Here is a 23,137-nt window from a genome sequence, read left to right on the forward strand (position 1 = left end):
CCTAGGCGAGCCCCGCCTGCTGAGTGGCTAGCCACTACTGGGCCTCCACCCACCAACCAATGGGGCCCTGACGAGCCTCCATCTCCACCTCCAGCCTCTCCTGGAGGCCCTGCTTCACCACGCCCAGCCACAGGGCCCTTGGGGTCCCGCCCAGCCACAGACCCCTGGGCCATGGGATCCTGCCCAGCCTGGAGGCCTGGGCCCTGGGGTGGGTCAGCGGGGGGTCTCGGGGCCAGAGGGAGGCTCTCAGCGGGGGGTCTGGGGGCCAGAGGGAGGCTCTCAGCGGGGGGTCTGGGGGCCAGAGGGAGGCTCTCAGCGGGGGGTCTCAGGGCCAGAGGGAGGCTCTCAGCGGGGGGTCTGGGGGCCAGAGGGAGGCTCTCAGCGAGGGGTCTGGGGGCCAGAGGGAGGCTCTCAGCGGGGGGTCTGGGGGCCAGAGGGAGGCTCTCAGCGGGGGGTCTCAGGGCCAGAGGGAGGCTCTCAGCGGGGGGTCTGGGGGCCAGAGGGAGGCTCTCAGCGGGGGGTCTGGGGGCCAGAGGGAGGCTCTCAGGAGGCAGCTGAGGTGGGGACCGAGGCAGGGTGCTGGGTGCTAGGTCTGCAGGCGGCCCGGAGTATAGGGAGGGGGTGCTGACGGCCCGGCCCAGCAGAGGTCGGCTCCGCCCAGGGCTTGCTAGCAGGGAGGCGGCCGAAGCGCTGTGACGTAAGCCTCTGTGGAGAGCCAGGCCCTGGGCGCCGGCAGGAGCGGCCCTGCAGTGGGTCAGACCACGGAGACCCGGGGATGCTATGTGAGCAGCCAGGCTACTGTTGGTGTGACGGTGTAGCAGGGTGGGGGTCGGGGGCAGGTGGGCTCGCAGGGAGGGGCGTGCTGCAGGGCGGGCTGCGCCGGGGGTCAGAGGGATGCTGGCCGGGGCGGTGGGAGGACAAGGAGGCAGGGCCAGCTGCAGGTCTTGTCCCAGTTCATTGGAGGGTGTCAGGCTCTCAGGAGCTCTGCTGGCTTCTGATTGGTCCGTGGTCCCTACAGATTCCTTTTGGTCTTTGGAGATCATTGTTTCATTCTTCTTTTCTTTGCGGCCTCCTCCTTGATCTCCTTCTCCCTCCGATGCATTCTCCTTCCTCCCCTCTGGGCCCCGGCCCTCCCTCCTGGAGCTCCTCTTCTCCGAGGACTTCCCGGGGTGGACTTTGTTCCTCCAGACCGGACTCAGGTTGAGGTTGACCTTCAGCAGCCTGCTGGACTGACCTCTGGTCTTCTGCCGTCCCTCTCTCTTCCCTCCCTCGCCTCTCTTCCTCCTCTTGTCCCCAGACCTCCTGGGCTCCAGGGGTCTTTCCAGAAAGAAGGTAACGTTCCTCCTCCCTCTCCTGTCTCTGGGGCTGAGGTCCTTTGGCCCCCGGGCCCTGGGGCGGGACTTGGGCAGGGCCGGGCGCTCTGAGGGGCCCAGGGAGAGCCCCTCCTGGCTGCTGCTCACATCTTCTGCTCTGGCCCCAGATGCTTGATTGCAGTGGTCACAGATTAGCCTCGACAGAAAACCTCTGGCCTGAGGGGCTGGGCCAGACCTGTAGTGGTCTCCTGACCCCCCAGACCTGTAGTGGTCTCCTGACCCCCCAGACCTGTAGTGGTCTCCTGACCCCCCAGACCTGTGGTGGTCTCCTGACCCCCCAGACCTGTGGTGGTCTCCTGACCCCCCAGACCTGTAGGGGACTGGGTCTCCTGACCCCCCAGACCTGTAGTGGTCTCCTGACCCCCCAGACCTGTAGTGGTCTCCTGACCCCCCAGACCTGTAGTGGTCTCCTGACCCCCCAGACCTGTGGTGGTCTCCTGACCCCTCAGACCTGTGGTGGTCTCCTGACCCCCCAGACCTGTAGTGGTCTCCTGACCCCCCAGACCTGTAGTGGTCTACTGACCCCTCAGACCTGTGGTGGATCGAGCTTCGTCCTGACAGGTCTCCATGGGTCCTGGACTGAACCGGGCCCTGTCCCGTGGGGTGGGGTCTCAGGATGCCCCGGGGGGCTCTGTCTCTGGGGGGGGGGTGACCGGGGCCGCCGTTGGCCACCACGTTGGGGATCAGGGCCCTCCTGTGGGGCGGCATCCCAGACCTCCCCCCCGCGCCTTCCTGCTTGCTCCTCGTCTGGTTCCCCCCCTCCCCGAGGCCCCCACCCCGGGGTTCACGGGCCCCCAGACCCCCAGCCCGGGGGTCCCCGGCCCCCGGCCCCGGCCCTCTGCAGTGAGGACACTTCAGATGTCCGCCGCCGCCCACGGCTCTCGATGGGTCCAGTACGCCCAGCCCGCCGTCCCAGGGCGGCCTGCGGTCTCCTGTAGAGGCCAGCTCCCTCCTTCTCCCCCAGGCGCTGGAGTCCTGCTCCTCCGCTCTCCCTCCCTCCTCCTCCTGCTGCTCCTTCTCTCGCTCCTTCCTCGCCTTATTCTCTCTCCTCCTCCGGGACACTCGCTGGTAGATCAAAACCACCATCAGGGTCAGTACCACACCGCCTAGATCGGGACACAGGGACCACATACCAGGGGGTGAGATCACTATCCTGTACCCTGGTCCATAAGACCCACATGGTCCATAAACAGATCCACATGGTCCATAAACAGATCCACATGGTCCACAGATCCACATGGTCCATAAACAGATCCACATGGTCCACAGATCCACATGGTCCATAAACAGATCCACATGGTCCACAGATCCACATGGTCCATAAACAGATCCACATGGTCCACAGATCCACATGGTCCATAAACAGATCCACATGGTCCACAGATCCCCATGGTTCTATTACAGATCCACATGGTCCACAGATCCACATGCAGGGCCGTGGCCACGTGGGGCCACGGCCACCATTGGTCACAGGATGGCCACCCAGCTGCCCCCCCAGTCTGAGAAAAAAAATCCTGAAAAGAAATGGTCTAAAGAAAGCTGAAATATATCCATTATTATTTGTTATCTTATTTAGACTAATTATTTTTAATTTAAGTCCTATATTTTCATATTATAAATAAATATTGCACTTAAAATGCCACGGTTTACCTAGATAAATCATTGCCTAAAATGACAATTGCATGTCTTTCGGTCAATTGCACTAAAAACATCCCTGTGTCATGTTAAGGTCCCGAACCCCCTCACATAATCATGACACATCGCACAACATCTAAGCACCCATTCCAATAACGGGACCAACAATGGGATTATCACTAAGACATTAGTGTGCATAAGAAAGTTTATTTAATCCATTGCTTATGGCCAGACGGGCCCCAAGAAAACCGCCGCTCTGAGTGACGCGGTGCGTGAGTTTAAAATATACGTTTTTGATAATCAAGAGCCACCCGAATTAAAAGACTGGCCCGAGCTGGCCCCCCCAGAAATAATGTCCTGGCTACGCCCCTGTCCACATAGTCAAAAGGTCACAGATCATTGTTTTTATTCTGAAAGCCGTTGACACAACAATGAGTTCCCAGTAACACAGACCGGCACGACCTATAAGTCAGTTAACAAGTCAGTAAAGAAGTTACTTAACAAGTCAGTCAATTTGTCACTTCACCAATCAGTAAATGTCATTTAACAATTCAGTAAATTAGCTCATAACAAGTCAGTAAATAAGTAATTTATCTAGTCAGTAAATAAGCTGCTTAACCAATGAGGGAATAAGTCCTTTAACCAGTCAGTAAATAAGTCACTTAACCAATGAGTTTATAAGTCCTTTAAAAAGTCAGTAAATAAGTTGCTAAGCAATGAGTGAATAAGTACTTTAACCAGTCAGTAAATAAGCTGCTTAAGCAATGAGTGAATATGTATTTTAACCAGTCAGTAAATAAGTCACTTAACAAGTGAGGGACTAAGTCTTTTAACCAGTCAGTAAATAAGTGAACCAGTGAGCGACTAGGTCCTTTAACAAGTCAGTAAATAAGTTAAGCAGTGAGTGACAAAGTCCTTTAACCAGTCAGTAAATAAGTGAACCAGTGAGTGACTAAGTCCTATAACCCGTCAGTAAATAAGTTAAGCAGTGAGCGACAAAGTCCTTTAACCAGTAAGAAAAAGGTTAACCTGTGAGTGTCCAAGTCCTTTAACCAGTCAGTAAACAGGTCTGAGGTCCTCACCGGTAAAGCAGACGGGGGCTGCGATGGCCAGGTCCCTGGTGTAGACCCCGGGCGACTCGCCAGACCGCGTCGCCGCCTTCACCGTGATGTTGCCGTCGTATGGGACAGAGTCTGCCCTGGGGGGCCCCATCACCATGGTAACGTAGAGGTCCTGCGGGCCAACATCCTGCTACTGCAGCAGAACATCTGAGGAGCTTCGCGGACTAACACAGCTCACTTCCAGTGGTAGGAGGCAGAGGACGCCTCTGACATCGTGGGCAGCGGACTAAAAGCTGAAGTCTCGGATTCAGCGCTCCTCCATGAACCGCTCTCCACCTGAGCGCTGCAGGAGGGGGAGGGGCTGATCCAACACCTCACCAGGCTCACAGTTGTGACCTGTGGTGGAGCTAGCGCCCCCCGGGAGAGATGAGGTGGTACGGTCCAGTCCGCCTCACCCCAGGAAGGGAAACAGCGCTCCAGAGACGATATCCCAGGATTTTCCCCCTTCCGCCTCCGAGAGACCAAGTCAGGAAACCATGGAGTCCACTAAACACCCTGTGAGTGAGTGTGTGTGTGGGTTTGCGTGTGAGTAAGTGAGTGAGTGAGTGTGTGTGTGTGAGTAAGTGTGTGTGTAAGGGTGAGGTAGGGTTACCTGGGTCTCGTGTGGAGCATGCTCAGTGCAGCCTCCTGTTACCTGAGAGACCAGCTGTCGTGCAGGAGTCACTGGGAGTAGGACTGGTACTAACCCTAGTCCTACTAACCCTGCTAACCCTAGTCCTAACCCCACTAACCCTAGTCCTGCTAACCCTAGTCCTAACCCCACTAACCCTAGTCCTGCTAACCCTAGTCCTACTAACCCTAGTCCTACTAACCCTAGTCCTACTAAGCCTAGTCCTACTAACCCTAGTCCTACTAACCCTAGTCCTAACTCTACTAACCCTAGTCCTACTAACCCTAGTTCTACTAACCCTACTAACCCTAGTCCTACTAGCCCTAGTCCAACCAACCATATAGATGGTAGGGTTAGTGGGCTACTTACCATAGTCCGTGTACCGCTACTGTAGTTAAGCTTAGGGCTAGGTTCCACTACTGTAGTTAAGGTAAGGGCTGGGTTCCACTACTGTAGTTAAGGTAAGGGCTGGGTTCCACTACTGTAGTCAAGGTAAGGGCTGGGTTCCACTACTGTAGTTAAGGTAAGGGCTGGGTTCCACTACTGTAGTTAAGGTAAGGGCTGGGTTCCACTACTGTAGTTAAGGTAAGGGCTGGGTTCCACTAATGTAGTTAAGGTAAGGGCTGGGTTCCACTATTGTAGTTAAGCTTTGGGCTGGGTTCCACTAATGTAGTTAAGGTAAGGGCTGGGTTCCCCTACTGTAGTTAAGGTAAGGGCTGGGTTCCACTACTGTAGTTAAGGTAAGGGCTGGGTTCCACTAATGTAGTTAAGGTAAGGGTTGGGTTCCACTACTGTAGTTAAGGTAAGGGCTGGGTTCCACTAATGTAGTTAAGGTAAGGGCTGGGTTCCACTACTGTAGTTAAGCTTAGGGCTGGGTTCCACTACTGTAGTTAAGGTAAGGGCTGGGTTCCACTAATGTAGTTAAGCTTAGGGCTGGGTTCCACTAATGTAGTTAAGGTAAGGGCTGGGTTCCACAACTGTAGTTAAAGTAAGTTGTATCCTTGGTTGACTGAAGTGATCTCCTTAAAACATTCGTTATATTAAGTTCATCCCAGTTATCCCTTACATGTCAAAAACAAATACAGGAACAATACTGCAACGACAAATGTTTTAATACTTTGATTCAAGGCCTTCAAAGATTCACACTCTTCTGATGTGACTAGAGTTAATAACTCAGTGACATTTGACCTTTGACATCCTCTGAGGGTCACATGGTCAGCACAGTCTTGCCGCAGGCACCCGGGCCCTCCATGAGGTCCTGGTGGGCCTGGGCGGCCATCTTGAGAGGGTAACAGCGGCCCACCGATGGGCGAAGCCAGCCCTCCTCCATCCCTGTGGACAGAGTGGCCATGCACTTCTCCCGCTCCTCCTGGGGGAGAGAGGAGGGAGCAGGGCATGACACTGACTGAGAGGTCAATGAGAGGTCCCCCTCCCTATTGGCTGAGGCTCAGGTCCATCATGGAGTGAACACTGTGACCTCACAACACGTAAACACAGAAAAATGGAAAGCCTACTACACTATTGTTTTTCTACATTCATAATATATTGTGAATTTATGTTTATGGCCCACTAATTATTATTTATATTAATTATATATGTAAGGGATAATGTAAAGAACGCCGGTCATTATCGGGAAAATAAGCCCCGACAGGACATGAAGGGGCTTATTTTCGATAATGACTGGCAACGTTCTATACATTATCCTGATTATTACACTGCGACTTTCCAAAACAAAAAAAATTACTTTGCACGGTGTGTCTTTTTGCAATTTATTTGTTACCAGCATTCGTAGTGTTGATCAGAAGAGAAATAGTCTGCCAAAGATGTTGACATCTTTTTTTTTTTTATCAAATGTAGTTCACCGCCGGAAGTTGTGTAGGGCCCATGCAAGTGAACGGAGCGTTCCACGGCATTGAGAAGACCTGTGTAATGACCTGGAATAACGTTCCATCTAACGTTAGCTAGGTACAATTAGTTAGGTACCATTAATGTTAGCTGGGTACCGTAAACGTTAGCTAGGTACGTTAACTTTAGCTAAGTACAGTTAGCTTTGAATCGTTTACGTTAGCTGGGTACCGTTAAGGTTAGCTAGTTACCTTTATTTTGGTACCGTTAACATTAGATAGGTACCGTTAGCTGGGTACCGTTGGCTGGGTACCGTTAACGTGAGCTGGGTACTGTTTGCTGGGTACCGTTAACTTTAGCTAGGTACCGTTAGCTGGGTACCTTTAACGTCAGCGTACTCTTTGAATAATAAAACCGGAAACGTTACTTCAAAAAACAAGATGTAAGACAAGTTTGATGACGAGTAAATGTCAGCTAACGCTACGTTAGCTAGGGAGGGGATCAGGCTAGTAAAGGGTAACGCTACGTTAGCCGTTAGCTAGGGAGAGGATCAGGCTACTAAAGGATAACGCTACGTAACCTGTTAGCTAGGAGGGGATCAGGCTAGTAAAGGGTAACTACGTTAGCAGTTAGCTAGGGAGTGGATCAGACTAGTAAAGTGGTTCTCACGGGTGTAGCAGAGGCGAGAGCCACTCCCAGGATGGAGCTCTCCTTGGCCATGGTGTCTCTGGGGTTGATCTCTACGGAGCCTCTGCTGCCCACTACCTGCAGGAGGAGGAAGTACACAACCACCATTCTCATGAGGACTGAGGAAAGACAACGTGTGCTGAGAGAATCTGGCTGCCTCTACAGTAGGCTACGTCACTATGAGACTAACCCTAAACTAGGCTACATCACTATAAGACTGACCCTACACTAGGCTACGTCACTATGAGATTGCACCTGTATTAGAATACGTCACTATGAGACCACATCTACACTAGGCTATGTCACTATGAGACTGCACCTACACTAGGCTACTTCACTATGAGACTGCACCTACACTAGTCTATGTCACTTTGAGACATGGTCATGGTCATGGTTTGTTTGGGTGTGTTTGTTCAAATGTCCCTGCAACAAAGGATTGCTGGACGGCAGCACCTCTTTTCCTCTGAATATTGAGTTCATGAAGAAAATAAACAGTTGTATAAATATTATAGTAGAAAAAATAAGTGTTAATATAATAGTATAAATACAGTAGAGTAAAGACGGAGTATACTGAGTATCAATCCTGATTATAAATACTCAGTATAATGAGCATGAATACTGAGTTTAAATGCTATAAATACTGAGTACAATGAATAGAATACTGAGTAGAAATGCTTTAAATACTGAGTGTATTGAGTAGAATAGAGATTCTAAATAGTATAGAGTATAACAACACCAGTAATATCAATAATCCTGGAATCAGAGTATCAGGAGGGGGTGGAGCCTCACAGCGACTCGTCCTCCCTGCCTCAGCATCTGGAGGTCGGCCCCGAGGTTCAGGTTGGCCAGCATCTCCAGGACCACGTCCACGCCCGCACCGCCCGTAGCCTCCTGGTATAATATATACATTATGTACATTATATACTGTACAGCATCTCCAGGACCACGTCCACGCCCGCACCGCCCGTAGCCTCCTATATATCATATTTACATTAATAGATACATTAATAGATACAATATAATGTGTGTGTGTGTGCGTGTGTGTACCAGGATCTTGTGTGTGTAGTCCTGCTCCCGGTGGTTGAAGACCTGGTGGGCGCCCTGCTGGAGGACCAGGTCCAGACCGCCCCGGGTCCCAGCGGTCCCCAGGACCCGGAGGCCCAGGGCGCGGCCCAGCTGCACCGCCGCTACACCCACCTGGAGACACAACATGTTATATAACATGCTAGGATATATACAGAGATAGAGACAGAGAGACATAGAGAGACAAGAGAGAGAGAGAGAGAGAGAGAGAGAGAGAGAGAGAGATAGAGAGAGAGACAGAGAGAGAGAGAGACAGAGAGACAAGAGACAGAGAGAGAGAGAGACTGAGACAGAGAGAGAGAGACTGAGACAGAGAGACAAGAGACAGAGAGAGAGAGAGAGAGAGAGACAGACAGAGCGAGAGAGAGACAGAGAGACACAGAGAGAGAGAGAGATAGCGAGAGAGACAGAGACAGAGCGAGAGAGAGAGAGAGAAACAGAGTCAGAAAGAGAGAGAGAGATAAAGATTCGGTGTCTCTCACCCCTCCACTGGCTCCATGGATCAGAACAGTTTCTCCAGCTTTAGCATGAGCTCTGTAACACACACACACACACACACACACACACAATCACACACTGTAGTACTGCAGTAGTACTGCGGTAGTACTACAGTAGTACTACTGTAGTAGTACGGCAGTAGTGCTTCAGTAGTACCTGGTGACCAGGGCCCGGTGGGCGGTGCAGTAGGGGACCCCCAGCGCAGCCCCCTGCTCGGGGCTCAGCCCATCAGGCAGTCTGAACACGCTGGCCTCCTCCGCCACGCACAGCTCAGCGTACCCCCCGGAGAGAGTGGCCGTGGTGAACACACGCTCCCCTGCCTGCACACACACACACACACACACACACACACACACATATGACTACACACACCTAGTGGTGTCCTTCATATCTGTCGTCCGTATAGCGAGACCTTTTCGTACCTTGAACGATGTCACTTCCTCCCCTACTTCCTGTACCTCTCCGGACACGTCCGACCCGGGGGTATAGGGCAGGGGGGGGCGGCGGGCGTAGGTCCCGGCACGGATATAGGTCTCCACCGGGTTGACCCCGCACGCACGCACGCGGATCAGAACCTGGCAACAAATGGGTCCAAACCCGGCAACGCACGGGTCAGAACCTGGCAACGCACGGGTCAGAACCCGGCAACACACGGGTCAGAACATGGCAACACACGGGTCAGAACCTGGCAACACACGGGTCAGAACATGGCAACACACGGGTCAGAACCTGGCAACACACGGGTCAGAACATGGCAACACACGGGTCAGAACCCGGCAACACACGGGTCAGAACCCGGCAACACATGGGTCAGAACCTGGCAACCCGGTGTGTAGAGTCTCCTGTCAGGACAGCAGGGAGGCTGCAGTTCATCCATGTGACCTGGAGGGGGTTGTGGGGGGTCTCTGACAGGAGGGGGGTCTCTGACCTGGAGGGGCGTCTCTGACCGGGAAGGGGGTCTCTGACCGGCAGGGGGGTCTCTGACTTGGAGGGGGGTTTCTGACTAACTTCTAGAATCTATCTACAACATATCTAGAACTAACACAACCACATTTGAGGTCAGCCTCAACACGTTCACGTTGTGTTTAGATTGTTTGTGTTCAGTGTTATGTACATTGTTTTACCTTCATAGTCTCTTAATCATGCTCCTTCTATGTTTTACAATAGTTTTTGGGCGTTGCTATATACACAAAGTAAGTCAGAGTATTTTACTGAATGGTGGGGTCGATAATATTCTGGAGTACCACTCAGCGGGGGTTAATGTCCCTGTGGGGCATCACCACGCAGGCGGACGGCTCACCTGCCGTCTCCCGGGGGTCGGGACCGGGACATCGGACAGCAGCTTGAGGACCTCCGGCCCTCCGAACTCCGAGACGCGGACAGCTTTCATAACCCGGCAGCTCTTCATGGTGTTAATACTGAATATATTCAGCATAAAGTAGTTTAATATGTGGGGTTGGTCTCCGTGCACTCCGACCTTTTCTCTAACCCACCCCGTTCCCAATGTGCTTAAACGAGAGGGGTTCTAACGTCCACACTTTAATTTAATATTATTATTATTTTTCAGCAATACTCTATTATTGAGGGGAGCTTTAACTTTGCTACTTGATTTAAAACGAAACTTTGAACTGTTCAATTGAAAGTGTAGTTATACCTGCATTATTTACCATACTTTGAGAACCCCCTCCCCTCAGCAGTGGTTTAGTCCAGGTGTCTGAGTTGTGTTCAGGACCGCTCCGTGTTTACACTAGTTGCTATTAATACATAAATGTTGAATGAAAATGAATGCCACGTGAATAATATAGGGCCCAAAAATAGTTTTGTGACACACACGCTTGAAACTCATTAAAATGCATTTTACGTTAATGTTCTTTGTTTTGCACTTTTTCACGATTGCCCGTACGAAATGTATTTTATACCGAAGATATTAAGGTGATGTACACTGCAGTACTACCTCCTAATGTACTGCAGTACTACCTTCTTATATACTGCAGTACTACCTCTTAATGTACTGCAGTCCCTCTTAATGTACTGCAGTACTTCCTGCTAATGTACTGCAGTACTACCTTCTTATATACTGCAGTGCTACCTCTTAATGTACTGCAGTACCTCTTAATGTACTGCAGTCCTACCTCTTAATGTACTGCAGTACTACCTTCTAATGTACTGCAGTACTACCTCATAATGTACTGCAGTACTACCTCCTAATATACTGCAATACTATCTCTTAATGTATGGCAGTACCTCTTAATGTACTGCAGTCCTACCTTAGTGTACTGCAGTACTACCTCTTAATGTACTGCAGTATTGCCTTAATGTACTGCAGTACCTCTTAATTTACTGCTGTACTACCTCTTTATGTACTGCAGTACTACCTCTTAATGTACCGCAGTACTACCTCTTAATGTACCGCAGTACTATCTCTTAATGTACTGCAGTACTACCTCTTAATGTACTGCAGTACTACCTCCGAATGTACTACAGTAGTACCTTACTAATGTTCTGCAGTACTACCTCCTAATGTACTGCAGTCTTGGGTGGTGTCTGGGGTGGAAGGCCTCGACCCCGTCCTCTCCCAGTGATTGACAGTAACACCGTCCAACTGTAAGCTAGATGATTGGCAGCGATCCAAGGGACAAAATTCAATTTAAGGTCTCCCGGACATCAAAGACACACACACACGGTACAAGTAAAACATTACTAGTTAGCAGGTAAAAAAATCTCTTTATTGCTGACTGAATTGATTTACTTGTTCTATGTACCGTTTATGTAATTCTATTTGCGCAAAAATACTTTGAAATGACATTGTATTGAAAAGCACATCCATCAAAATGAATTCCTACCCTTTCAATTTAAAAACCTCCCAAACTGATACATAAACTCAATGATAACTGTAAAACAGTTTTCATTGTGTTCCAAACACAATGAAAACAGCAGTTCAAAATGATATGGTTCTGTCTAGAAGTAGTACTAGATGTCGGTACATTAATGAGTTACAGTCTCACACAACGCTGGTGAATAATAAACTCAATATCACCTCAGAGCCACGATAAGATGTCCTGTATTAACAGGGCAGTTCTTAGGAAAGGAACTTTATCTTCTAGGGCATTCGTTCTCAAAGTGCGGCCCGCGGGCCAATGGCGGCCCGCAGAAACATTCCTGGCGGCCCGCAATGACATATATAAGTAAAAAAAAAAAGATTTTAATTTTTTTTTTTATTATTATGAACCTCAGTTTCGTGATTTAGACCTCATTTGACCTCACACCCAGAGGTCCACGGTGCAATATTTTTTTCACCACTGGGATGGTGACGACGTTTCGCGCCAGATTTTTTTTCCTTTGGCGGCCCTCAGTCAAAATTTGGGTTCCTAAATTGGCCCTCAACTGTCAAAACTTTGAGAACCCCTGTTCTAGGGTTAGGGTCATGGGTTAGGGTCCAGGGTCATGGGTTAGGGTCTAGGGTTAGGGTCAAGTGTCATGGGTTAGGGTCATGGGTTAGGGTCTAGGGTTAGGGTCTAGGGTTAGGGTCATGGGTTAGGGTCATGGGTTAGGGTCATGGGTTAGGGTCATGGGTTAGGGTCTAGGGTCATGGGTTAGGGTCATGGTTAGGGTCTGAGGTCAGGGTCTAGACCAAAACAAAGAACTGTGTGGGTCTAGAGCAGAGTGACGTAGTCCAATCTAGAGCAGTCCTGGTCCTGGTCCTGGTCCTGGTCCTGGTCCGGGTCCTGGTCCTGGTCCTGGTCCTGGTCCTGGTCCGGGTCCTGGTCCTGGTCCTGGTCTCTCGGTCCCAGGCAGTTCTGGGTCAGGTACTCACGGCAGCAGCAGAAGCTGCGGTAGAAGGAGGAGGACAGGCCTGCGATGTCCGTGGAGATGTAGGGCAGGACCTCCGGGGACGCCTGGTTGTAGTAGCTGATCTGGAGCCAGAGGAGGAAGACATGTCACCCCCGACACGCTACTCCAGCTCCAGGCCTCATCAGGCCTCACCGGGCCTCCAAGTAGAACCTCAAGGTATTAGAAGATGCTTTGGATAAATGAGGAGGAGATAAGGAGGTGATGGAAGAGAAGGAGATAAGGAGGTGAGGGAGGAGGAGATAAGGAGGTGATGGAGGAGGAGATGAGGAGATGGGGGAAGAGGAGATGAGGAGGTGATGGAGGAGGAGATAAGGAGATGAGGGAAGAGGAGATGAGGAGTTGAAGGAGGAGGAGATGAGGAGGTGAGGGAAGAGGAGATGAGGAGGTGAGGGAACAGGAGATGAGGAGGTGGAGGTCTGACCAGTGAGGTGCTCTTGCTGGTCGCCAGGATGGTGAAGCCGGCACACAGCACCTCCCCTCGGCGGTGGGTTGGGGAGGGGGAGGAGGGGGAGGAGGGGGAGGAGGGGGAGGGGGAGGAGGGATGGGTGGGGAGGGAGACGGACCTCAGCGCCACCACGTAGGGGTCCCTGGAGAGGAGGACCAGAGTGAGGCCGTGTCAGGAGGAGGAGCCTCATCCATAATGGGTAAATAACTCATTGCTACTTGGGGAGGCTGAGCGTGATTGGATGAACCAACAGCCAATCACACACACCCAGGGCCACAGGGTCTCCTTCTGGAGGCCAATAGGATGAACTCCTGGAGGACTCCTGCGTCCTGATTGGCTGAGCCCCCGGGGGCGGGGTCTACAGAAGGTGCCACCACCCGATACAGGAAGTCATCCTTATCAGCAGAGCGAATCAGATCGCATTTCCTGGTGCAACACACACACACACACACACACAGGCACACGCACAGACACACACACACACACACACACACACAAACACGTGTTACTCTTACTATCACGCACACCTCCCCAACCCCACTATCAACATGTCGTTGTGCACTGGTGCGGTCAGTCTGTGGTGCTTTTGTGCGTTCCTGCAGGCCCTACAGGTAGTGGCGGTCCCAGTGCGTCCGGTTCCTCAGATCCCCCAGCAACCTGAAGGCTCTCTGGGCCGAGACGTCCAGCTCCGCCTCCACCCTGAAGCTCAGAGACCCCTGCTGCTCCAGGGTGTATAGACACACCTACACACACCCACACAAACACACACACACACACACACACACACACACACACACACACAAACACACACACACACACACACAAAAGCAGGACCATGTATCATTATATGAAACATGGTCTTACTAAGCCCTCCTCCTTCGTAAAACAAAACAATCATAGACACACAGACACACAATCACTCACTCACCGACTCACTCACTCACACTCACACTCACTGACCTGGTCCTCCTCAGAGTTCAGCTGCCAGTTGTTCCGAGCCGCCAACATCTTCAACGCCGACACGTTGTTGTAGCTGAGATAGACCTGAGACACACAGGGTAGGAGTGAGTCACACGGGGAAGGTGAGACACACAGGGTAGGAGTGAGTCACACTGGGTAGGACTGAGTCACACGGGGTAAGGTGAGACACACAGGGTAGGAGTGAGACACACAGGGTAGGACGGAGTCACACGGGGTAAGGTGAGACACACAGGGTGGAAATGAGACACACGGGGTAGGAGTGAGACACCCGGATACCATTCTCTCACCTGGTTGCTAGAGTTCCAAGGCACCGACAGAGGAACCTCGGCCTGCTTACAGGAAATGATGTACTTCCTGAAGAACCAAACAAACAAGTTATACAAAGGAACCCTGACCTGAGGTCTACAGGTAGAACCCTGAGGTCTACAGGTAGAACCCTGACTTGAGGTCTACAGGTAGAACCCTGAAGTCGACAGGTAGAGCCCTGACCTGAGGTCAACAGGTAGAACTCTGAGGTCTACAGGTAGAACCCTGAGGTCTACAGGTAGAGCCCTGACCTGAGGTCTACAGGTAGAACCCTGAGGTCTACAGGTAGAACCAAGACTGTAGGTGGTCCGGTATGGTTTAGGGATCAGAGTCAGGACCTGTCCAAGCGGATCTTCTTCCTGGCGATGGCCTCCTGGAACCTCCTCTCACCGTGCTGAGGAGACACACAGGGTCAGGGTCTACAGGGTCCGGGTCTACAGGGTCAGGGTCTACAGGGTCCAGGTCTACAGGGTCTACAGGGTCCGGGTCTACACGATCAGGGTCTACAGGGTCCGGGTAAACAGGGTCTACATGGTCCGAGTCTACAGGATCAGGGTCTACAGGGTCAGGGTCTACAGGGTCCAGGTCTACAGGGTCTACAGGATCAGGGTCTACAGGGTCCGCGTAAACAGGGTCTACAGGGTCCGGGTCTACAGGGTCAGGGTCTACAGGGTCAGGGTCTACAGGGTCTACAGGGTCTGGGTCTAAAGGGTCTACAGGGTCTACAGGGTCTACAGGGTCAGGGTCTACAGGGTCTGGGTCTACAGGGTGCGGCTCTAAAGGGTCTACAGGGTCTACAGGGTCCGGGTCTACAGGGTCAGGGTCTACAGGGTCCGGGTCTACAGAGTCTACAGGGTCTACAGGGTCTACAGGGTCCACAGGGTCCATGTCTACAGGGTCCGGGTCTAAAGGGTCTACAGTGTCTACAGGGTCCAGGTCTATAGGGTCTACCGTGTCTACAGGGTCCAGGTCTATAGGGTCTACAGGGTCTACAGGGTCCGGTCTATAGGGTCTACAGGGTCTACAGGGTCTACAGGGACTACAGGGTCCGGTCTATAGGGTCTACAGGGTCTACAGGGTCCAGTCTATAGGGTCTACAGGGACTACAGGGTCAGGTCTACGGGGTTAGGGTCTACAGGGTCTACTGAGGGTCAGGGTCTACTGAGGGTCAGGGTCTACAGGGTTTAGGGTCTACAGGATCTAGAGGGTCCGGGTCTACTGGGTCTACAGGGTCTACAGGTTCTAAAGGGTCTAGAGGGTCCGGGTCTACAGGGTCTACAGGGTCCGGGTCTACAGGGTCTACAGGGTCCGGGTCTACAGGGTCTACAGGGTCCGGGTCTACAGGGTCTACAGGGTCCTGGGCCACCATAGCCACAGCCCTGGCCTAACTAGTTCCAACTGGCTCCGCCCTGACCAGTCACATCACGTACCAGGGGTTCCGGTTGAATCCGCGGCAACGTGCGGAGGTGCCCGTGGGCGTCCGGGACTTCGAAGGTCATGAAGGCGGAGTTTATGTGTCTGTTAGGACCACCCCCTCGGTAGGCCTCCGCCTGCACCCCCACCTCCATGCTGACCCCCCCCCCCCCCCCCCCCCCCCCCCACACACACACACACACACACACACACACACACACACACACACACACACACACACACACACACACACACACACAAAGTGAGCCGGTGTTGTCACGGTAGCTGGGGTGCAGCAGGCGTATGATTGGCCGGTACCTGGTCCTGAAGGCGTATGATTGGCCGGTACCTGGTCCTGAAGGCGTTGTTGACGATTGCGCGCAGCAGCAGGCGGTCGCCCACTTGGGAGGGGCCTCTGAAGGTGAACATGTCGATGGAGCGGAGACTGGGGTGGGCGTGGCACAGCCGGCTGCGGACAGAGGGGCGGGGCATGAGGTCCTGCTCAGGGGCTGAGGCAGCGGCCTGTGTGTGGGGTGTGTCGGTGGGGTTCGCTACCTGGCAGCTATCGTCGCTACGTTCACCATCCACGCCATGATCTGCCCGCCAAACGTGTTCACCTGGGGACAACATGGCCGCCAAACACAATTTTATTAACCATCCAAATGGAGAACAATGCTACAGTAAAACAAGGCCCCCCAATAAAATGTTATTAAGCACACTAAGAGAGGACAAGAGGTCAGGTGGGGGGTTGATAGCAGCAGTAGATGATCAAACATGATCAAAGCCATCCAGTGAAACATTAACACCATGTTCTACACACTAAACATCATCAAGTTCACCTGGTTAAGGAGACAGACAGACAGGTTAGAGAGACAGACAGGTACCTGGTGGTTGGCGTGTGGAGGAAGCACCAGCTCAACGCTCTCCACCCTGGTCTTCTCTGCAGCCACAACACCACCCGCTGGTCCAGCACCAGCACCTCCACCACCCCCACCTGCTGGGGAGAGGATCCATACATATATATCTACATGGAGATCTGTACATATATATCTAGACAGAGATCTATACATTTATATCTAGATGGAGATCCATCCATATATATCTAGAACTCCCTGCCCAGGGACCACAGATGCAAATGAGCTATTCAGCTAACTCTGGTATACAACCTGTTCTGTACATGGTCCCTGTCAACTAAATCAATAAACTAATGACAATTAACTAGAAGGAGATCTATACATAGATATCTAGATGGAGATCTATACGCAGATCGAAATCTATACATATATATGTAGTATATATGTATATATAATGTATGTATATATAGATCTAGATCTATACATATATATCTAGACGGAGATCTACAGGCTGATGGTGATCCTTTAGGCTGGTCTCCATGGCTACGCACCCTGCTGGAAGGTCCTATCGGAGAGCAGGTCCTTGATGATGTCATCGTGGACCCTCCTCATCCTGCGTCTCTCGGCCGCCAGACTGTGCTCCTCCTGCTGCCGCTGGGACCCCGGCCGCAGGGGGCTCAGCTGCACCTGACACACACACACACACACACACACACCTGGATCTGTACACACACACCTGGATCTGTACACACACACACCCATATCTCCACACACACACCTGTATCACCACACACACACACGTATCTCTCAGTGTTTCCCATACATAGACCTATGTGTGGCGCAGCGCCACAGAATGAACACCGAGCGCCACAAATTGATTCTGCTTTTTATTTTAATTTTTTTTACGCGTTTTTGAAATATAAATATCGTTCCGTTCATCCATCTCCGCATAGCACTCTTTCTCCCTGTCATTCTCGTTCACACATGCACACGCACACAGAGACAAGCGTGCATACATGCCAATGGTGCGCGGCGGGTACACTACCACTTATTGGATAAACCCGCGTATCATACATGCACACGCACTGACAGCGGATCCGCCTGCGCCTCCTCTCAGCGCGGCTGCAAAGGAAAACCCGAAGCAGCGAGATATTTGCGATTAATGTGAAATGCTGTTATAGTTTATATATATTACGGTGTTGGACCCCCAGCCCGTTGTGCCGGCGATTTTGATTCGCTCTGCAGCAGGGACTGGAGATCGGGAAGATCGGGAAGAGGGCCGGTCCACTTCGAAATGTATTTTGTGCGCGATTGCTCCAAAACGCGAAACGACCCCCTCCCCCACCAGGGGGGCACCACACCTGGTCCGTGGGAAACACTGTCCATACACACACTCCTACCTTGGTTCCAGAGGCGGAGCGCTGGGTGACGAAGGTGGCGAACGCGTGACAAATTCTCCAACTCCGGTCCGTGTACAGGTCCTCACAAACCACCACGATACCCACCTACACACACGCACACACACACACACACACACACACAAACACACACACTGTATATAGAGACCTCACAAACCACCACGATACCATGCACTGAACTAGAACCTAGAGCTGCAGTATAATAAGAGTCCTCACACACTGGACCAGAAGAGCTACAGTATAATAGAGTCCTCACACACTGAACAAGAACATAGAGCTACAGTATAATGGAGTCCTTACACACTGGACCAGAAGAGCTACAGTATAATAGAGTCCTCACACACTGGACCAGAAGAGCTACAGTATAATAGAGTCCTCACACACTGAACTAGAAGAGCTGCAGTATAATAGAGTCCTCACACACTGGACCAGAAGAGCTATAGTATAATAGAGTCCTCACACACTGGACCAGAAGAGCTACAGTATAATAGAGTCCTCACACACTGAACTAGAAGAGCTGCAGTATAATAGAGTCCTCACACACTGGACCAGAAGAGCTACAGTATAATAGAGTCCTCACACACTGAACAAGAACATAGAGCTACAGTATACAACAGTGTTGGGAATGTTACTTTAAAAAAGTAATTAGTTATAGTTACTCACTACTTGTTCCAAAAAGTAACTGAGTTAGTAACTAAATTACTATATAATAAAAGTAGCTAGTTACCAGGGAAACTAACTCTTTGCGTTACTGTAAAAAAAGAGTTGCTATGTGTCAAAGAATTTGTGGTGGTGGAGGTATCGGTGTTTTTGGCCACTAGCTTTGTAGATGCGTGTGTTGTTGTGAGATGCTTCATTTATTTAGAGTTGTTTACATTCTTGCCTTTGAGTTGTGTGTGTGTGTGTGTGTGTGTGTGTGTGTGTGTGTGTGTGTGTGTGTGTGTGTGTGTGTGTGTGTTGCGTGCATGTCCTGGCTTGTGTGTAAAAACACTGGCTCCGATTGGCTATCATGAAACATGACTCTGCCTTAGCCAATCATAATCGCTTATCTCGTTGTTAACCCACCCGGTCTCCTCACTAGCAGTTTGTGTGTGGAGCTAGGGGTGCATTCGTATAAGCTAATTATTATTCAATCAATTCATAGCAATGCACCTTTAATGTTCAGTAACGGTAATGGCGTTGTAACGACGGATAGTCGTTACGAAATGTTAGAAATAGTTAAAAATAACGGCGTTACCTAACGCCTTTCTTTTAAACGCAGTTATTACAAACACTGACTATAATTAAGTCCTCAAACACTGAACTAGAAGAGCTACAGTATGAGGGCCTTACCTCCATGCTGGTGTTGAAGGCTCGGTTGACTTTAGCCTTGATGTTCACAACCTGGCCAACACTGAAGATGTAGGGAGAAAAGATATATATTTTATATTAACTAAATATTATCTTTATCATACCTTATTTATAGTATCTTATTTGACCTCTGATACTTCTGTATCGTATGTCATATTTTACATTTATTTTACATACATTTAACCACTTTATAGTTCCTAGTTATTTTTCCTCATGTTTATTTTTAATTAACAAAACACTTTTAAAATGAAGGAGAGTATAGTCAATTATAGATATATAGAAAATGATTGATAAAAAGAAATATAGTATACTATAGTATGAATAAATATTAAAGTATAGATAGTATAATATAGTAGTTATACAATATAGTATAGTTATATAATATAGTGCAGTTATATAACATAATATAGATGCATAGAATAGATATAGAATAGTATTTTACAGAATATAGATATATAGTGTAGTTATATAACATTGTATATATGTATAGAATAGATATAGAACAGTATAATTACAGACTACAGATATAAAGTGTAATTATATAACCTAGTTTAGATGTATAGGATAGATATAGAACAGTATAATGACAAACTATAGATATATGGTGTAGTTATACAACATTGTATAGATGTAAAGAATAGTTATAGAATAGTATATTACAGACTTTAGATATGTATTAATAATCATAGGGGCATGGCTCCTCACCTTATGGTTTGTTCAAAGTAGATATCGTCTATAGAGGCTGTGACACAGGAACAGCCTGCATGTTTCTCAGCTACACACACACACACACACACACACACACACTTTGAACATCTGTGCAACAAAAACAGTCATCTTGACACCCCTCCGTCTGAGACAGGTGGAGGAGGAGGAGTCCTACCTGAGGGGGAGGAGTCCTACCTGAGGAGGTGGAGTCCTACCTGAGGGGGAGAAGTCCTATCTGAGGGGGAGGAGTCCTACCTGAGGAGGTGGAGTCCTACCTGAGGGGGAGGAGTCCTACCTGAGGAGGTGGAGTCCTACCTGAGGGGGAGGAGTCCTACCTGAGGAGGTGGAGTCCTACCTGAGGGGGAGGAGTCCTACCTGAGGGGGAGGAGTCCTACCTGAGGAGGTGGAGTCCTACCTGAGAGGCTGGTGAAGGTGTGTAAAGCAGGTGGGGTCCTACCTGAGAGGCAGGCGGTGGAGTCCATCCACTTGAGGAGCTGCCCGACGCTGAGCTCCCGACGATGGTTGCTATGAGATGGCATCACGATCTGGCTCATCTTCACCTCCGTGGGGTTCACCTCCTCCTCCTCCTCCTCCTCCTCCTTTATCTCCTTCTCCTCCTCCTTCATCATATCCTAAGGAAGGGGAGAGGGGGAGATGTTAGGGTTAGTGAGTTTAGCCTGTCCATCATCTTATAATCACCATGGTTACCATTTCTGGTGCCCAGCGAAAAGAGTCTCTTCAACTGACTAACCTACTATAGTACTATCACTAGTATCATTATTACTATCATTAGTAGTATCAGTTTTATCAATAATACTATCACTAGTATCACTTATACTATCACTAGTATGACTTATACTATCATTTGTACTATCACGAGTATCTCTAATACTATCACTATTATCACTTATACCATCACAAGTATTAGCAGGGCTCTCAAGTCTCACGCATTCGGCGTGAGACACACGCAATTCAACCCATGCACACGCTCACACGCCACACTTCGTATTTCTCACGCAGAGAAATTACCAGGATAGCGCTCACCAATTTGGGCCGCTATTTAACAGTGGAACAAGTAAGAATTAAATGGGTTTCCCGTACGTAGGGTAACCAGACGTCCTCTTTTGCCCGGACATGCCTTCTTTTTGAGACACTTTAAAAAAAATGTGTGGCGGAATTTCAAAATCGTCCGGGATTTTATTAAAGCCTCATACATGTCCACATCGAATTTGCGTTGCGTTCCTCTGGGTCGTTCACAAACTAGTTAGGCTATGCCCTCCCCTACTCAGTTCTGTTCGCTTTGCATTGGTGGAAGTGAGTAGGGGGAGTGGTAAAATAGAGCCTTCAGATTGGATGGTTTGACTTACTTAATTACCGTCATGTTTTGTATATATTTTTTGACCATTATTGTTTTATAGCAGGGGTTCTCAAAGTTTTGACAGCTGAGGGCCAATTTAGGAACCAATTTTTTGACTGAGGGCCGCCAAAGGAAAAAAATCAGGCGGGAAACGTCGTCAGCATCCCAGTGGTGAAAAAAAAAACATTGCACAGTGGACCTCTGGGAGTGAGGTCAAGTGAGGTCTAAATCAGGAAACTGAGGTTTATCCTTTCAAAGTAACAGTCGGATTAAAACTAACAAATCTAACAGGATTTAATTGAAAGCTAGAGATAGCCGACTTTTCTCTTTATGCATTGGACTGAATGCCACATAAATATATAATTATGTCTTTGCACGTTTGCAACGTTTAAAAGTTCAGGGAAAAGTATATGCCTCTACTGGTGTTGCTTAAGCCAATAGCCTTTTGAGGCAGTGTTGTTTCTGAATATGAGTGTTAAGGGCCAATAATGCTTACTATCATACATTAGTCACCATGTCTGTGGACACATTTGTATGCAGTCACCCCCCCCCCCCTCCACCATTATACTATCATTGGGACTATCACTTGTACCACTAATACTATCATTAGTACTATCACTTTTATAAATAATACTATCACTAGTATCACTAATACTATCACTAGTATGACTTATACTGTCATTAGTACTATCACTTTGATCAATACTACTATTACTAGTATCACTAATACTATCACTAGTATCACTAATACTATCATTGGTACTATCGCTTTTAGCAATAGTACTATCACTAGTATTCCTTATACCATTGCTAGTATCACTCATACTATAATTAGTACTATCAATAGTATCACTAATACTATCAGTAGTATCATCAATACTATCATAGTACTATCACTAGTATAGCTAATACTATTGTTGAAGGTGGAGAGAAGATCCCCACTCATGGATCTTGTCTTACTGACTTTCACTTTGTTGACACGGAGGTCCGCAGCATCAAACAGTGAAATCTGATTCCCTACATTCATAATAAAAACACATTCCAGAGGACCAGGAGACCACGAGGGGACCTTCTGCTGGGTCGGACTCCCTCCTAACTATCTCCTGGTCTCAGGGTCACTCGTTCATCTCATGTGCTTACCGTCGTACCCGTTAACACTCCCGAGTCCCGCTCCCGTGTGCTTGCTTACCTGTCCAGGTGAGACCCCAACCAGCTGAGACCGGGACCAGGTGAGACTTGGACCAGGTGAGACTTGGACTAGAACAAGCGGGCTGCCTGAGGGTCCGTCGGTGGTTCTGCAGGACGAACTGCAATCTGACGTGTGGAGCTTCAGAAGTCTCCGTATCGATTGTCTTGATGGCCCCGCCTAGAGGTGGTGTAAAGGGGGCGTTACCCGCATGGAGCTAGGGTAAAGAATGTGTAACCCTTATCCTGGAGGTGGGTTAGATGTCGTGTGAGGACGCCTGGTTACGCCTTTGGGCCAACGTGCGTCATGCTGCCACACGCGCCTCACACCCTCATTGAGAAACAGGGACCGTGTTCATGTGTTCATATCCTGACGGAGTCACTCCAGCGCTCCGTGACCCGCGGCCTCCACAAGA

At 49.8% G+C, this 23,137-nt stretch overlaps 2 protein-coding genes across 4 annotated transcripts; both read right to left on the reverse strand.

Moving 5' to 3' along the window:
- Positions 1–5,836: 5,836 nt before the first annotated feature.
- On the reverse strand, positions 5,837–10,331 carry cryz (crystallin, zeta (quinone reductase)). The gene is made up of 8 exons (XM_079751566.1): positions 10,153–10,331; positions 9,275–9,427; positions 9,009–9,172; positions 8,837–8,888; positions 8,319–8,468; positions 8,061–8,162; positions 7,254–7,349; positions 5,837–6,108 (listed from the first exon to the last, which is right to left on the reverse strand). The coding sequence occupies exons 1-8, from the start codon at positions 10,285–10,287 to the stop codon at positions 5,947–5,949; spliced, it is 1,014 nt and encodes a 337-aa protein (XP_079607692.1). The 5' UTR covers positions 10,288–10,331; the 3' UTR covers positions 5,837–5,946.
- A 1,229-nt stretch (positions 10,332–11,560) lies between these two features.
- Positions 11,561–22,857, reverse strand: LOC307085903 (acyl-coenzyme A thioesterase 11-like). 3 transcript variants are annotated; one of them, XM_079750830.1, is made up of 17 exons: positions 22,726–22,857; positions 20,637–20,811; positions 20,177–20,246; positions 19,454–19,514; positions 18,104–18,208; positions 17,255–17,390; positions 16,734–16,843; positions 16,405–16,466; positions 16,199–16,318; positions 15,867–16,005; positions 14,775–14,830; positions 14,418–14,484; positions 14,110–14,193; positions 13,759–13,892; positions 13,417–13,575; positions 13,126–13,291; positions 11,561–12,766 (listed from the first exon to the last, which is right to left on the reverse strand). In XM_079750830.1, the coding sequence occupies exons 2-17, from the start codon at positions 20,806–20,808 to the stop codon at positions 12,506–12,508; spliced, it is 1,902 nt and encodes a 633-aa protein (XP_079606956.1). In that variant the 5' UTR covers positions 20,809–20,811; positions 22,726–22,857; the 3' UTR covers positions 11,561–12,505. The 3 variants fall into 3 exon arrangements, with proteins under 3 accessions (XP_079606956.1, XP_079606955.1, XP_079606957.1); XM_079750829.1 differs by having other exon boundaries at positions 16,734–16,846; XM_079750831.1 differs by lacking the exons at positions 20,637–20,811; positions 22,726–22,857 and having other exon boundaries at positions 16,734–16,846; positions 19,454–19,504; positions 20,177–20,203.
- Between the last annotated feature and the right edge of the window lie 280 nt (positions 22,858–23,137).

This window comes from Pollachius pollachius (assembly GCF_949987615.1).
Source record: "Pollachius pollachius genome assembly, chromosome: 14".
NCBI lineage: Eukaryota > Metazoa > Chordata > Actinopteri > Gadiformes > Gadidae > Pollachius > Pollachius pollachius.

Coding starts and splice junctions, on each gene's coding strand:
- cryz (XM_079751566.1), bottom strand. CDS start 10,287: ATGCTGAATATATTCAGTATTAACACCATGAAGAGCTGCCGGGTTATG. Junction 8,163..8,318: donor ACTACACACACAAGATCCTG/GTACACACACGC, acceptor ATATTATACCAG/GAGGCTACGGGCGGTGCGGG. Junction 7,350..8,060: donor GGCAGGGAGGACGAGTCGCT/GTGAGGCTCCAC, acceptor CTCCTCCTGCAG/GTAGTGGGCAGCAGAGGCTC.
- LOC307085903 (XM_079750829.1), bottom strand. CDS start 20,808: ATGATGAAGGAGGAGGAGAAGGAGATAAAGGAGGAGGAGGAGGAGGAG. Junction 20,247..20,636: donor CTCCACCGCCTGCCTCTCAG/GTAGGACCCCAC, acceptor GTGTGTGTGTAG/CTGAGAAACATGCAGGCTGT. Junction 14,194..14,417: donor CTTGGAACTCTAGCAACCAG/GTGAGAGAATGG, acceptor TGTGTGTCTCAG/GTCTATCTCAGCTACAACAA.